This window comes from Phyllostomus discolor, chromosome 7 (assembly GCF_004126475.2).
Source record: "Phyllostomus discolor isolate MPI-MPIP mPhyDis1 chromosome 7, mPhyDis1.pri.v3, whole genome shotgun sequence".
NCBI lineage: Eukaryota > Metazoa > Chordata > Mammalia > Chiroptera > Phyllostomidae > Phyllostomus > Phyllostomus discolor.
Genome location: NC_040909.2, coordinates 139,000,510 through 139,015,447, shown reverse-complemented (window position 1 = coordinate 139,015,447; position 14,938 = coordinate 139,000,510). Strand labels below are relative to the sequence as shown.

The window sequence follows — 14,938 nt, the reverse complement described above, 5'->3', positions numbered from 1 at the left end:
ATGAGCGCCCACGGTTGCTCTTTGCGTCCTCGGGGCCCGCGCTGTGGACCCACCGGAAGCGCAGCACCAGCTCCCGGCGCCCCAGTTGCGCCCTCCGCGGGCAGTCCTGGGCCCCGCCTCCTGCCTGCCCACTTTCTGCAGGGGCAGGCCCTCACGCGTCGATTGGTTCTGGCCGCAGCGCCGTCTAGCCCTCCCATTGGCCCGAGAGTGTCCCGTGACCGGGGAGACCCAGGGGGGCGGTGGGGGTGGGGAAGAGCGCAGCAAAAACAAAGATGGCGGCCGCCCTGGGGTCGGTGGCCGCGGCTGCTGCAGGGTGGCGCGCGGGCCAGACTCCCTGAGGCAGCGACACAGGGAGTGGGGTTGCGGGGTCGCGGCGGCGGCGAGGGGGCGGCGGCAGCGCGCGGCGCCTCTAACCTCTAGCCGCGGGAGCGCGCCCGCACCCGCCCGCCGGGCCGGCCGGCAGCGATGTCCGGCGCAGAGGAGGCCGGCGGAGGCGGTCCGGCTACGGGGTCTGCCGGCGCCGTGCCCGCTGGGGCCGGGCCCGGGGCGGCCGCGGGGCCGGCGGCGGCGGCGCTGGGCGAAGCGGCAGGTCCTGGGCTCCCGGACGAGGCGGGCCTGGCCGGCGCCCGGCAGCTACAGGAGGCAGCCGGCGACCCGGACGCACCGCCCAAGAAGCGGCTGCGGGCGGCCGAGGCAGCCGAGGCGGCGGCGGCGGGCAGCGGGAAGCTGGAGGAGCGGCTCTACTCGGTTCTGTGCTGCACCGTCTGCCTGGACTTGCCCAAGGCCTCCGTGTACCAGGTAGGGCCGCCGGCCCGATCCGGCCGGCGCCCCGGGCACCGCGTCTCCTTGGAGGCCAGGCCCGAGCCCCGGGGCCCAGCGGTCGGGACTCCGGCGTCTCTTCGGAAGCTGCTCATACTCTCAGGATTTTGTTTCCTGCTCCGAGACCCTTTCTGACTTGTTCCGACTCCCCTTATTTCACGACCCGAATCTGCTATTTCCTACCTAGATGGTGCTTGTCTTTTCAGCTCCCCGATTGCCCCCTCTGCACTGCCCGGCCCACCCTCCCAAGCTGACACCAGAGAAAGCTGGTGACAGATGCCCACGCCCCTCCCCCACCCCAGAGCTTGCTTCCCGCATTCTTGAGCTCCCTCTTCACTCAAGGGCTCCTCTGTTCTTCTGGCTGCCGCCCGCTACACACCAAACCTGTCCTCAGGCTCTCTCTGTGTCCCTCCTCCCTCCTGAGTGGAAGAACCCCCTTGGCCCCCTGTTCTTTCCGGAAGAACACTGAGAAGAGAGGGGGTCGCCTCTTGTCCGTCCTCTCCTCCTCCCTTCCCCTCATTCCTGGATTGGGTTGAACCACCTGCATCGAGCCGCACAGTCCGGGACCCCAGTCTGACCCCCTGCACCTTGTGGACATGCTGTGCCTCAGGGCAGGCTCCCCAGCCCAGCCTGCCTCACCCACGCCAGGCCTGGCTTCCTAGGCTACCGGCACTCCAGGCACTCCAGGAGGTCTGTCCACCTCACTCTCCGAGTGGCTGTTGTCAGAGTCCTTAAGCAGTTCAGGGCCATTCCCAAGGAGAACTGGCCCAGGTGGGTCTTAACCACGTACCACGGAGCAGCAGGGACCACACCCTTGCCCCAGAGTTGGTGTACAAGGTCCTGCCTTCTGTGTCCATATATCTCTCTACCTCAAGCCCCTCACCTTTCCACCCCGCCCCCTGAGTCCCTTTGAGGAATGAAACAGGTTTCTTGTCACTTTTCTTTGCACTAAGGTGTTGGGCTTAGCTGATAGGGCCTTGTGCACCTGCTTCTCCTCCGTCTGGAGACTGTGGGCGAGAAGGCCATTTTTGTAGTAAGCCGTGCGGGGCTCATCTGGGTTGCCACTTCTCCGGCACCTGGATCTCCAGATCCTTTCTGCTGTGCTAGGAGGTTGCTTAGGAGGACCGAGGCATGCCAGTGATGGGAAGAGAAGGCATTGGTGACGAAGTGGGTCCAGGTCTCCATCCGGCCTCCTGGCCCTTGGGAAGCTCCTGGCCAGAGGCCGCAGGTCGGGAATGCTGCAGGCCTTTTGGCCTGGGGCCAACTGGGGAGCACATCTCACAACCCCTCAGCCTCGGGGGTGCTCCTCAGGACGTGTCCTCTGTCTGGCCCCTTTTCCCTTGCCCAGGATCTTTGGATCCTCCCAGGTGGGAGGACTTCCTTGGGCCTCAGGTGAGAGCCCAGGAAGCCAAGCCAGTGGGTGGAGTGCCCCAGGGGGATTTGGGGGTCTCCTCACGTCTTCCCCAGTGAGTGGGTTGGAGCTGGACCTGGCAGGACGACAGGACCCAGGGTGCCGGCTCCTGGCCCGCTCAGCACAGAGAGCTGCAGCTCTGCCTGTGGCCAGAGATGCCACGGCCAGGCCTCTGAGCCTGGCCGGTTCCAACTGGCCTGCACGGTGCTGGGAGCTGAGCAGCTGTGATGCGGAGTGAAGGGGCTGGGGCGGCACTGACCAAGGCCCAGTGGGCTCTGCCTGTGGCTTCCCTGAGAACACGCTCACAGAGCAAGGGCAGCCCACAGACGCTGGGCTCCGGCTCCGGCACTGGACCCCACGCAAGCCCCGTGCTTCCCAGTGACACCTGGGCCTGGTTGGGATGGTTTTCTTCTTGCCACAAGAGGCCTGGAGAAAGCCCCAGCATGTGGGATCATTGGGAGAGCCCTTGGCTCTAGAGGGGCTGATGGGAGCCCTGCCCTGGTTGGAACTCAACTGTGGCTGCTGGAGGATCTGCTGTGGGGGTGTGGGCTTGGAGCAGGGCTGGTGCTGAAGCTGGGGTGGGAGGGGCCTGAGACAGGGGTGGGGGGAGAAGGGAAAGCTTCTTGGTGGCTTACTGCTATGTGTAGAGCCCCATCTCACCCTCACAGTGAGCCTGCATGGGGATGTTGAGGGCAGGAGTCCAGGTGGGCCTGGTCAGCACCAGCACTGGGTTTGTTCTTGGGAGGATCTGCGTTCCACATGCTGCCTTGAAATGCTGGGTCCAGAGTCATTGCTGGCCACCATCTGTGGGCCTGGACGTAGCCTCTCCCCTCTGCTGGCCTTCGCTGGGGAGCCGTGTTGATAGGCCATTGGCAGTGAACTAGTTTGGGCCACATTTGCCTGACCCCCTGCAGACCCATGGCTCGGGGTGGGCAGTAGCCAGGCTGTGCCTCTGAGGGCTGTCTCAGACGGTGTCCCTGTGAGCTGCACTTGGCACTGGGGCATGGGGACAACTCTATGAGCCTAGGAGAAAACTGTACTTGAACAAAGATTAAAATTAAAAAAAAAAAAAACAACTCTATGAGCCTCGAGCTGGCTGGGTGCTTGGTCACTCAAGAGCTTGAACTCTGGCCATCAGACCCCACCCACCCCTGTTTTACTGGGGAAGCCTCGATGGCGGCCAGAGCTCGCCTGGGGCAGACATGGGTCGATCGGGTGGGGTTGTCTACTTGCTCTCGAGTCTGAGCCCTCGGCCCCACAGGGCTGGCTGTCCTGGCACGTCATGCCACGTGCCTGGGTTGGGGGACCTGCTCGGGCCTCAGACCACAGACAGCAGAGAGGCCCTCGGCGCTCTCATCATGGCCTGCGTCAGGTCAGGTCAAGGCCAGAGCAGGTACAGCAGCTGCCGGCTTTGACGTTCTCGGTGTGTGGGTGTTAGGCGTGTCCTTGGTGACTGGCCTGGCAAGGTGTGCGGCCACCTTCCAGAGTTGCAGGTGGGCGCCTGGCGTGGGGGGCCGCAGGGCTGCAGGAGCTGCTCCGTGTGGCGGTGGATGGCCCCAAACTCCGGTCAGCACTTGCTCTGGTGCAGCCGTGTGGTCACAGCCACGGGACCCTCTGCCCTAAGAGTGCCTGCCTGGGGACAAACAGCTTCGGAGGTGCCTGGAGCGTGGCAGCGGAGGCCCGATCCCTGACCGCCCTCCCGGGTCTCCCCCGGCCCTTCGCACGAGGCCCAGCTCATCCTCTGTCTGGTCCTGCTGAGTGCAGCTGCAGCCCTGAGCCTTGGGGTGGCATTGGAGGGAGGGGCCGCACAGCTTTCCCCTCCTCACCGGCTCTCAGCCAGAGAAGCTCCCTGGGGTCCTCCTCAGGGAAAAGGAGCCTCTGGGACGTGGCCCCAGCTGGCCCTCTGACCCCTGTGCTTCCGACTCCTGGCCTCAGACCTGGGCCTCTCCTCCATCCTCTTGCCCCTGCACCCCTTCTGCCTGGGTGCCCCTCCTGCTCATCCTCATGGGCCCTGCTGAGCAGCGCCCCCTGCTGCAACTGCCCCCTCCCTGCTACAGGAGGCCGGGGCACTTGCACCTGTCTGTGCTGTGTGACAGTTGGGTACATCCTGCTGTACCTCCCACCCCTAAGGCCTCCTGTCTCTGCCAGAACTCAGCCCAGGTCCAGGTACAAGGAGGGGCCCAGAGGCAGGGTTGGCTCCCTCTCTGCCTGGGCGCCGGTGGGCATGGCACAGGCCTCAGGCACCAGGCGCACCTCCTCAGCAGCTGTCGGCACACCTGGGGCTGCAGGCGCCGTCCCAAGCGGGTCTCAGTGGGCGCGCCTTGCCCCGTGGCCTGGGGTCCTCCTCAGCCCCTGGGCTGCTCTCGGGCTGCAGGCAGCTCGTGCTTTGAGGCGAGAGAGGTGGCAGAGGGGAGCTTTGGAGGCACAGCTGCCTAGGCATCCGAAGGAAGCCAGGGCAGAGAGAGGGGTTTTGGGCTTTGCCTAGACGGGAGGTTGGGTGCTCGCCGTGGTTTGTCGTTTGGATTGACTCGTGATCCAGGCAGCACGTGTGTTCGCGGCAAAGAGCCCGACTCTCTGGGAGTGACGGTCCCCGCCTGCATCCTGGCTGTCCGGGCGGCGGGGCAGCAGGAGCCGCTGGCTCAGCGCTGCAGACCGAGCTTGAGGTGTGGCTGCCATCGAAACAGCTGTGGGCCTCACATGCTGCACGGCCCTCCCAGGCCCCTCCACTGAAGAGGTGGACACCTTGGGCCAAGCACGTGGGGTGCCTGAGGCCCTGCTGGGCCGAGTGGCACTTGTCCGTTCGGGGCCTGTGGCTGGGGCTGCTCCCCTGGGGCTGCGTGCGGAGCCTTCCTCTAGAGGGAGAGTGTAGTGTGGCCGGGCGGGGGCAGCATTTCAGGCCACCGCACACCGCAGGCCTGAAAGAGGGCCCAGAAGGCCTGCTGACCATGGGCGTGGTTCAGGGGAGTTGAGGGGAGGGATTTTCTAGGACCTGCTTAAGACCCAAGTCCCAGGGTCAGGGCTCCTCCTCGTGAGTCCAGACGGTCCGTTTACCCCCTTGGCCCAGGCGGAGGCCCTGGCCTGTGCAGCCTGGATGCAGTGAGCTGCCTGTGGCCAGGCAGAGGGGGGCTGTCCCAGCTCTGCTGCACGACAGCCATTGTGGGGGGTGCGTTCTGCACCCACCCACCGTGTGCTGGAGGCTGAGCCACACCGCTTCTTCCACACATGACGAGGCCTGTCCTGTCCTGGTGCCTTTTGTGCCTGAGGACATGGAGGCCCAGAGAGGGAAGTGACCAGCCCCAGGCCACGCTGCCATGGACCTTGGGCCAGGGTCTGAACCAGTGTCTGTCCTTGGAGGGCCTGGGGCTCTGGGCTGTGGGTCTCCTCTCCTCTTCCCGTCCTGCCCCCAGGGGCTTCCGAGTGGGTGGTGGGAAGGCAGCCTGGCCTGGGCACTGCAGGAGCTGCTGCTTGGGGCACCCAGGATTCGGGGGCTTTGCTGTTAGCATGTCAGGTGGGGCCCTCGGAACTTTGCTGGCTAGTACTGTCCGTCAGAGGCTTGGCCTGTGGCCGGCACTGTGGAGAGTCCTCTGGGGCCTGGCTTCTGGGGCAGGCGCAGCCCAACCCATCTGTCGCAGAGACTGGGTCTCTGCAACCCTGTAGCCTGGCCTGCCTGCACGACTGGGGAGGCCTGGGTGAGGGGGAGCGTGGTGACCGCCCTGCTCACTCCAGGGCAGTCACCGCCAAGCTGGGCTGGGTGTTGGCTGGGCCCAGGCCAGCCACCTGGTGCCCACCAGGGAGCGTCCCCTGGGCAGCAGCTAGTGATAGGCTGGCTGCATGTGGGTGTGGGCTGGTCCCTTGGCGGGACCAGCAGCGCTTGGAGCATCTGGCTGGCCTGCCGTGCCCCTCCTCACAGCTGAGCTGTTGGGGTGAGAGAGCATTGACCCCGCGTCTTCCCCAGCGCAGCTGCCACATCACTTGAGGCTTCCTGGGTCTGGGGCTCTGGGGGGAAGGGGCTGGGGCCCACCCAGGAGCTCAGATGCTCTTGTAGCCTCCCTTCTTGGACCTAAGGGAGGGCCTGCCTGGAGGGGCCATGCTGGGAGGTAGGCCAGTCACACCTGGCCACCTCGAGTGACCCCCCCAGAAACTCCCCAGACTCCACCTGAGTCTCCTCCTCAGCCCTGCACCCTGACTGGGCCCCCAGAGACAGAAGAGAAGCTGGGCGTGGGCCCCGAGCCGTGCCGTCTGCCCTGCCAGAGTGCTCAGCAGGGGGTTCTGGGCCCCGAGAGGTGTGGGCCAGGCCCCAGGATCTCCACGCTGGTGTGTCTGAGCCTGGGGCTGTGGGGCTCAGCCTGAAGTTTCTTAACGTGAGCAAGTGGCCAGATGGCATGTCGCTGCCCTCCCTGCAGGCCTCTGGAGGCCGTGGCAGGCCTCTTCCGGACTCTGTGGCGCAGCGAGGCCTCCAGGCTGTGCCGGCTCAGGCCCGGCCGTGGCAGCGGACGGCCACAGCACGTGTCCCCCCCCCCATTGCCCCACTCGCTGCCTCTCTGGGCCTCACTGACCCCTGGAGGGTGGGCAGGACAGACTGCCTCTCCACCCTGCTCCTCCAGCCTGAGCCCGGCCGACTCCCCGTCGTCCTGCACGTTCTGATGTTCGGCCCGCCTTAGGAATCGAGGTGCAGGTGCAGGTCATCTGCGGTGTGTGTATGGCGTGGACTCTGCAAAGGAGGCCTTCGTCCCCACTCGCGGTGCCCCCAGTGCTGGTCCTTGGCGCGCAGGTCTCATCGCTCCTCAGCTCGGGGTGCGTAGACCCCTGAAGCAGTGGGATGGCAGCTAGTGTTTGCCTGGGACCCAGCGCGTGTGGGCAAGGCCGGGCGACGGCCCGGCAAACCTTTGCCACGCTGCCCCCACTCTCAAAAGGGACCTGGACCCCAAGGGAATCCTGTGGCCAGTGGCTTTCGGAGGTTTGCCGCAGCCGGTGCGCCGCCTGCACCAGCCAGCGACTGCCCACCGTGTTCGCTGGGCCCTGCTGGGCTCCGTGCGACCACCGCCCCTGCACCTGCCCCTGACCTGGGCCTGGGAGGAGCTGTTTGCCCCAAGGGGACGCTCAGCTCAACTCTTCTTTTTTGTTTGTTTAATTGGTTTTAGAGAGAAAAACACCCATTTGTTATTCCACCCACTTATGCATTCATTGGTTGGTTCTTGTATGTGCCCTGACTGGGGATTGAACCCACAACCTTGGTGTATTGGAACAACACTCCAACCAACTGAGCTGCAGGCCAGAGTTTGGCTCCAGTCTTTACTCTTGTACCTCTTGGCTCTTTTGTGGGTCTCTCCTCCCCCAACGCTGAGCCCCTGGTGGGGGGCCTGCAGCCCCCAGGCACTCTCCGCGGTGCCAGATGGGAGCTCGGGTGGTGTGTGTGGGCCCAGTGAGAGCCGACGGACAGGAGCTGAGCTGGTGGCCTGCCGTCCACAGGCAGAGACTCCCAGCAGGAGGGGCCGGCTGGTGACAGGCAGCGCCCGGGGCCTCCGATCCTCAGGTTCAGAAAGGGGTGGAGGCCTGGCTCTCCCTGACCCAGGCATCAGCGTGTCCGCTTCTCCCCTCCCTGCCCCGTTCCCACCTCCCCTTGGCATGTGCTGCCCATGGACCCTGTGCCAGGCCAAGTAGGTCTCCCCACCTGCACCAGCCCCGAGGGTAGCTGTCCTCGCTGGGTGGGCGACAGCTGCCTTCTCACCTGTGCTGGTCGAGGAGGTGTGGAGGGGAGGGGCCGACCCCCAGTGTGAGCGGCCCTCCGGAAGGCCAGGGAGCAGTATCCACTGCCCCCTCGGCAGCTGCTGGTTTGGTGCTGCTGCCGTGCGTGGCCAGGAATCCAAGGTCTTGTGGGCATCCTGAAATCGGGCCTGAGGGCACCCAGGACAGTCTCCGACCCCCGGGGTGGGGGAGGGCCAGTCGCCCTGGCAGCCCACACGGGAGCCCAGCTGGCTGTGTCCGCGCAGGGCTCCCGGCAAGAGCCCGCCCCTCCTGAGCGGTGTCCCTCTGCGAGAAGCACCAGCACGCCGGCGCCTCTGGTCACGGCAGCCTCTCCGGCAGCTGGAGCCCCCGAGGGCGCCCGACCGGGCCCGGGCCGGGGCCGGTGGGGGGCGCGTGTGCGTGTGCGAGTCCCGCAGGTCTGTGAGCTCCGTCTCCCTCTCCTTCTCCGCAGTGCACTAACGGTCACTTGATGTGCGCTGGCTGTTTTATCCACCTACTAGCAGATGCCCGGCTGAAGGAGGAGCAGGCCACGTGCCCCAACTGCCGCTGCGAGATCAGTAAGAGCCTCTGCTGCCGCAACCTGGCCGTGGAGAAGGCCGTGAGCGAGCTGCCCTCTGAGTGTGGCTTCTGCCTGCGCCAGTTTCCCCGCTCCCTGCTGGAGAGGCACCAGAAGGAGGAATGCCAAGACAGGTAACCGCCCGGGCTGCAGGCCCCCGGTGCAGGCAAGGCCCCAGCGTGCAGCACGCGCCGGCTGGCCCTTGTCGCCTGGGTCTCAGGTTCTGTACGCACCACCCTCGGGTGACTTTGCAGGGCTGGGCCAGCGTGAAGCTGCTCAGGGTCCAGGCCCTGTGGTAGGTTGGGCATGGGCCCACGGAGGGTGGGGGGCTCGCCTCTGCACACAGTGGCTGTCTTGTCTGCGTATCACCCTGGCTGGCTCTCCAGGCTTCTCTGGCTGTGTGGTGGCCTCTTAAAGGCCGTCCTTGGCGCCCCGGGGCCCAGGAGAGAATAGCCGGCTCAGGAGCTCTGGGACCTCGGTGAGAGTCTCTCTCGGCACCCCGGCTGCTCTGCTGTCCCTGGCCGCTGGGTCCAGGCCCCGGGCCTTGCTGCGGGTGAAGCTGTGCAGGGTCCAGGACTGTGGTCAGCAGCCACTGTTTCTGAGCAGGACGGAGACCCCACAGCAGTGGGTGTGGCTGGCTGGTGCACTCACAGCTCGCACAGCTCCTCCTCCGCTCACGCGCGCTGGCCTCTCCCTGGGGCAGCGTGTGCTGAGTGTGTCCTTCGGGGAGTGGCTCTCGAGGCAGCAGGGCTGAGCGGAGGCGTGGGGTCCAGGCTGTGACCACGGTGCCCTGCCCCCCAGGGTCACCCAGTGCAAGTACAAGCGAATCGGCTGCCCGTGGCACGGCCCCTTCCACGAACTGACCGTGCACGAGGCCGCCTGTGCCCACCCCACCAAGACGGGCAACGAGCTGATGGAGATCCTGGACGAGATGGACCAGAGTCACCGTAAGGAGATGCAGCTCTACAACAGCATCTTCAGCCTGCTGAGCTTCGAGAAGATCGGCTACACAGGTGAGGCGCCCACCGCCCATGGCCCACCGCAGAGCCTGGGGGCCGGCAGCTGGGAGCCTGGGGAGCGGCGGGCTCTGAGCACCGGGCACAGGCTGTGCCAGGCGGCTGGGCTCTGGACAAGCTCCTGGTGAATGGGGGGACAGCTTGGGAGAGAAGATGGCCCAGAAGCTGAGCAGGGGAGGGGCTGGGGCAGGACCTCAGGGGCACCTGCATGGCTCTCACAGAGGCCCCTCCCACCCATCTTCCCCACCCAGCCCAGCCCTGCCACCTCAGCCAGGTGGCGTCCTCACTGCATGGGGCCGTACAGCCTTAGGACAGTCAGTCTGAGCCACAGGTGGGTGTGTCTGGGGGGCCCAGGAGCCGGTGGCCGGCCCTGCAGAGCCAAAGGCGAGAAGACATGTCGGCCTGCCTGTGGGTGTGAGGCCGCGGTGGCCACAGACCTCCTGAGGCCAGCAAGAAGATGCTCAGGGCCAGGGCTCCAGAGCGAGCTGAGGGGGCCGAGCTCAAAATACAGAGCCGGGAGTGGACGCCCAGGCACAGGCAGGCTGGACTGCATCCAGGCCCACTGGATCACGTGGGCTCTCCTGGCCACTGCCTTTGGACGTGCTGGGAGGAGGAGCCGGGCCAGAGCCTGGTCTAGACACTGAACAGCCAGAGGCACCTGCTGCTGCTGAGGCCGTTCGGGGAGACGCCCGTCCTCCACCGCCCGACCCACGCCGGGGGCCGCCTCCGAGCGCCGAGGGCTGTCGCTGGCAGCCAGTCCCGCCACGCTGCCTGGACTGGGCCTGGCTTAGCGTGAACCTGCACAGGCCTGAGAGGCTGAGGGCCCCGGGGCTCGGTTAGTTACAGCCTCAGTTTCCCTGGTGGGCGCCGTGGCACAGACAGTCCGGGCCAGGCCTCTGTGCCTGGGCGGCCAAGGCATCCTGACTTGGGCGCTGACAGGGCAGGGAGCCCATCCACGCAGGAAGGACTGACCACCTCCGTGGAGGGACGAGCCAGCCCTGGGTGTGGGCCGTGCTGAGGACTGACCACAGAGCCCAGCAGCGGGCCGCACACCAGTGCTCGACTCTGGCCGGACGCTGTGCGCCGGCTGCCTGCCTGCCGACTTTCTGGCAGCTGTGTATGGAACCAATAAAGTGCACTGTTCTCAGAACTGCATCCTGTCTGTGTGTCTGCTTACCCACGGTCCTGGGCGGGCGGATGGGCGGGGGGCCCAGGGGGGAGGCCAGGGGGCGGGCTGCCGCCCACTTGGAAGCCTCTGGACTCCCTGCCGCTAACGCGTGTCACTTCTGTTTGTAGTTCTCCCCCCAAAGCTTGTGTGTGCCTCCGTTTGCCCTAATTGCCTTTGGTTTGCCTTGTGACAAGTAGAGCACCCGTGTCCGCCCGGTAAGTTGCCTTCCGCCCCGGCTGAGCCTGTGTTCTCAGCTGGTGGGAAGGCGCCACCGCTGTCCTGGCCCAGCCTGACTGCCGGCCCCTCCCGGCCTGTCTGTCTCCACAGAGGTCCAGTTCCGGCCGTACCGCACGGACGACTTCATCACGCGCCTGTACTACGAGACGCCGCGGTTCACGGTGCTGAACCAGACGTGGGTCCTGAAGGCGCGCGTGAACGACTCCGAGCGCAACCCCAACCTGTCCTGCAAGCGCACGCTGTCCTTCCAGCTGCTGCTCAAGAGCAAGGTCACGGCCCCCCTGGAGTGCTCCTTCCTGCTGCTCAAGGGCCCCTACGACGACGTGAAGATCAGCCCCATCATCTACCACTTCGTCTTCACCAACGAGAGCAACGAGACGGACTACGTGCCACTGCCCATCGTGGATTCCGTGGAGTGCAACAAGCTGCTGGCCGCCAAGAACATCAACCTGCGGCTCTTCCTGTTCCAGATCCAGAAGTAGGCGCCCACGGCGCTGCCCACACCTGCCCAGCCTCGGCTTCGCAGTGCTGTCTGACCGTTCCAGCGGAGGAGGAGGAGGAGCACATGCGAACATGGGGGGAGTCTGCATGCGTGTGTGAAGGTGTGCGCGCTCACCACCTCGCCCTCTGCCCCCGTCCAGGGCACCGAAGCTGGTCCAGGGACACCGCGAGGCGAACACAGCAGACCTGCCGGTCCCTGCCCTGCGGCAGGGCGCCCCACCTGCCCTGGGCCACACACAGCTCCTGGGCCGGGCTCACAGGGCGCTGGCTTCAGACAGCATATTTGATTGCAATTAAAAAGGCACCCTTGTTTCCTATTTTCTGTCTTGTTCAAGGGTAAGGCGTGGCTATGATTGGACAGTGTGGGAGCGTTGGTTTGGCCTGGGGGTCAGAGCCTGCTCGTCCTCCACTGCGCCCCCTGGGAGACACTTGGAGATGCTGCCCCTTCTGTGATGGGCCCCGGCAGGGCAGTGGGCAGGATCAGGGGTCTTACAGCATCCTCGGCGCACCTCCCAGCTGCTCCAGGGAGGCGGGACTTGGCCACCTGGGCTCAGCTGGCGTTTCGGAATGCAGGGTGAAATTCTGTCTCTTCCCAGGAAATAAATGAAACTCTTTACAGGCTCCTCTATAAGTTATGCAAACTTAGTGAGAGAGAATCTGTTTTCTGTGACCAGGCTGTGAGGAAAGCTCTGGGGGCTGCTGGCAGTGGCCCAGCCTGGCCGGGTAAGCGTCGGAGTGAGCCAGCTGCCCCCACGCTCTCAGGCACCAGCTGCTGGTCCTGCACTGGGGCCCCCTGGGGAGGTCAGTGCCTGGGCAGCATGGTTTCTCACTAGAGAGATGTGGTCCCTTTCCGGCCTCAAATTTGCTGTTCCTCTCGGCCTCAGTGCGTGTGCCAGGAAGGGGGCCTCAGCAAAAAGAGCCCTGTCTGGAGGACCCCGGGATCCCCGGAGCTACTGGAGAGCTTGCGCCCGCCACCCTTTCTCAGGAGACGTGGCTCTTCCGTGATGGGTTTTTGTAGCTTCAATACCAAAGAACTCTTCCTTTGACCCTGGCCAGGCCCACCCCATGCCTCAGAGCTGCCCCACTGCCCCAGCCCTGCAGGGCTCGACGGGCAGTGCGGCCATCGCCTGGCCTCTTTTGGGGGCTCCTCCTTCCTGCCAGGGTGGCTCCCCAAGCTACTGTAAGGATCCTGTGTGGCTTCCTGCTCCAAGCCCAGGGTATGGGGCTCTGGGGGATTCCCCTCCTTCAAGGCTGATGGCCTGGCCACCGAGGGGACCAGGAGGCAGTGTTGGGTTTTCTGCCCTCTACAAAGGTCCCCCCCACTTCAGCCTCAACCCGGTGTGAGTCCCACTGCCCTCGGCTGACGCCCCTGCCTGGTGGGTGCAGAGGATGGCACGCAGGTAGATGTATGCCAGGTGTCCTGTGTGTAGCAGATTGTGCTGTGCTCCTGCATCTCGGCCTCTCTCGGGCCTGACACCCTCTCTGGAGAGTTTCTGGATTTCCAGGAGATGGTGTCATGAGGGGTCCAGGCGGGGCAGGGACTGCTGGGCCCACAGGTGTCTGGGTGGCTTGTGTGAGTCAGTAGAGGACGGCCCCATTGGCTCTTCTGGGCAGTGTGGGGGGTGGGCAGGGTGGGAGATGGCAGATTTCTGTGTGCTGGTGAAAGTACGTGGCTGCCAGACAGGGCTGGGGAGTCCTGGGGTGAACAGCCCCATGTGTGCGGCAGGAGGCCCCGCCACGCTGTAGGGGTTTCCAGCCCACACTTCCCGCACCAAGGGTGTGTGTGGGAGAGGGACCAGGCCGGCCCACCCTCCCTGTCCGGGCATGGGTGTGCATCTGGGGTGCCCAAGAGGACTGCCGATACGTCCCAGCCCTGTGATGGCCACCTTACAGCTTAGGGCAGCCCGGTACCCTGGGGGACCCCAGCCCCCACGGAGTTGCTGCAAACTTTGTGGCGTGTTGCTGGGGGCTACTGGTGTGCGGAAACAACCGTGGTCTGTCTCCAGGAACCCCTGCCACCTTGGCGTCCGGACCTGGAGCTGGTGGGGGTGCCACCTCTGCCGAGGTGGGGAGGCCTGGGGGCGCCCGAGCCGGCCCTGTCCCCTTTCTCAACCCCACACACTGTGAACACTACATCCTCAGTTCACCCAGAGTGAGATATTTACAAAAACAATAAACATTTTTTAAAGAGCGGTCGGAGAGGTGTTTTTACCGCTGTTAGAAATGACTTACATGTCACTTTTGTGGTCTGGGTTCTCCGGATATTATTTGTATGTAACTGTAGTTTAAAAAGAATCTCAAACCATGTTTTGTCTGTTTCTTTATGAGAAGAGAGCCTCCTGGGTGGGCTTCCCTGAGTTCTGGAGGCCTCCGGGGGGGGGGGGGGGGGGGTCAGCTCAGCTTCTGCCCCTGCGGGCTCCCAGCCTGGGGCCTCTCCATCCCCAGCCTCCAGCCTCTGCTCAGCACCGACTCCTATACACACCTGCTGATCCGTGCGGAAACTGAGGCACAGAGCAGCTGGGTCCTCCCTGAAGGGGAATGGGGCCCCCAGGACTTGGCTGCTCTGAGAATGCGGGGGCTGTGGGAGAAGCCAGGCCACATCTCCGCAGCAGCTCTGAGACGGTGCCCTCCACCTTCTGCCTGTTCGGCTGCGACGGCCTGCTTCTGAGCCTGGCTGCCCAGTGGGCCGGCGGGGGTCACACTCCTCAGGGTGGTGGGGGTGGTCCGAGGGCCCAGCTGCCCGCCCCCTGCCGCTCCTGTGGCCGGGTCCTGGGCAGCCTTTCTCAGACCTAAGGACCCCTCCGCCCCGCACATCATTGCCTCCCTATCAGACCTTAACGTCCACGCACTGCCCGAGGCTCTGACCCCACTGGGTGTCTTTCGATTTCCATAGAAAATAAAAACGTCCATCTCCCGCTCCTTCCCTCCAGGCTTCCTCTGGGGCCTTCGGGACTCTGGCCGTGGCTCCGGCGCCCTGGGCTAGGCGTGCCGTGCGGCCGGGGCCGGGAGCCCTTGGCGCAGCAGGTGCGGGCACTCGAGTCCGGGGTCTGGGGGTCCACGCAGGAGCGGCGGGTCTCCGCGCTCATGGCCAGACTCACTCCTGCCGCCTCTCGCAGCACAGGGTGGGCCTGCGGCTCTAACGGAAAACGTCCCCCTCCCCCGGCAGCACTGGCTTTGCGTCCCCGGACGGGACGGACCACGGGAACGTCGAGAGCTCCAGGCGGCGAGGTCACGGGTCACTTCCTACACGACGGCAGTACGCTCCTCCGGAAAAGTCGCACCTGCGGGCAGGCTGGGTGAGTGTGGGGTCGGCGGCGGAACGGGGCGGGGGCCGGCGCGGGGCCGGCGCGGGGGCGCCTCGGCGTCCGCACGGCCTCGGGGGGTCCCTGGAGGCGGCAGACCTCTCGCCGCTCCTCGGGTCCAGAGCCGGTCAGACTACAGCTCCCAGGATGCTTCGGGTGGCCGGACTACACTTCCCGGGATGC

General features: G+C 65.4%; 1 protein-coding gene across 1 annotated transcript; it reads left to right on the top strand.

Annotated features, from left to right (window-relative positions):
• Nucleotides 1-253: 253 nt before the first annotated feature.
• CYHR1 (cysteine and histidine rich 1) lies at nucleotides 254-11,770 on the top strand. Its single transcript, XM_028533766.2, has 4 exons — nucleotides 254-798; nucleotides 8,427-8,665; nucleotides 9,333-9,544; nucleotides 11,043-11,770. Exons 1-4 carry the CDS (start codon nucleotides 466-468, stop codon nucleotides 11,432-11,434), a joined length of 1,176 nt encoding a protein of 391 aa, XP_028389567.1. The 5' UTR covers nucleotides 254-465; the 3' UTR covers nucleotides 11,435-11,770.
• Nucleotides 11,771-14,938: the final 3,168 nt, after the last annotated feature.

Coding starts and splice junctions, on each gene's coding strand:
- CYHR1 (XM_028533766.2), top strand. CDS start 466: ATGTCCGGCGCAGAGGAGGCCGGCGGAGGCGGTCCGGCTACGGGGTCT. Junction 8,666..9,332: donor AAGGAGGAATGCCAAGACAG/GTAACCGCCCGG, acceptor CCTGCCCCCCAG/GGTCACCCAGTGCAAGTACA. Junction 9,545..11,042: donor CGAGAAGATCGGCTACACAG/GTGAGGCGCCCA, acceptor CTGTCTCCACAG/AGGTCCAGTTCCGGCCGTAC.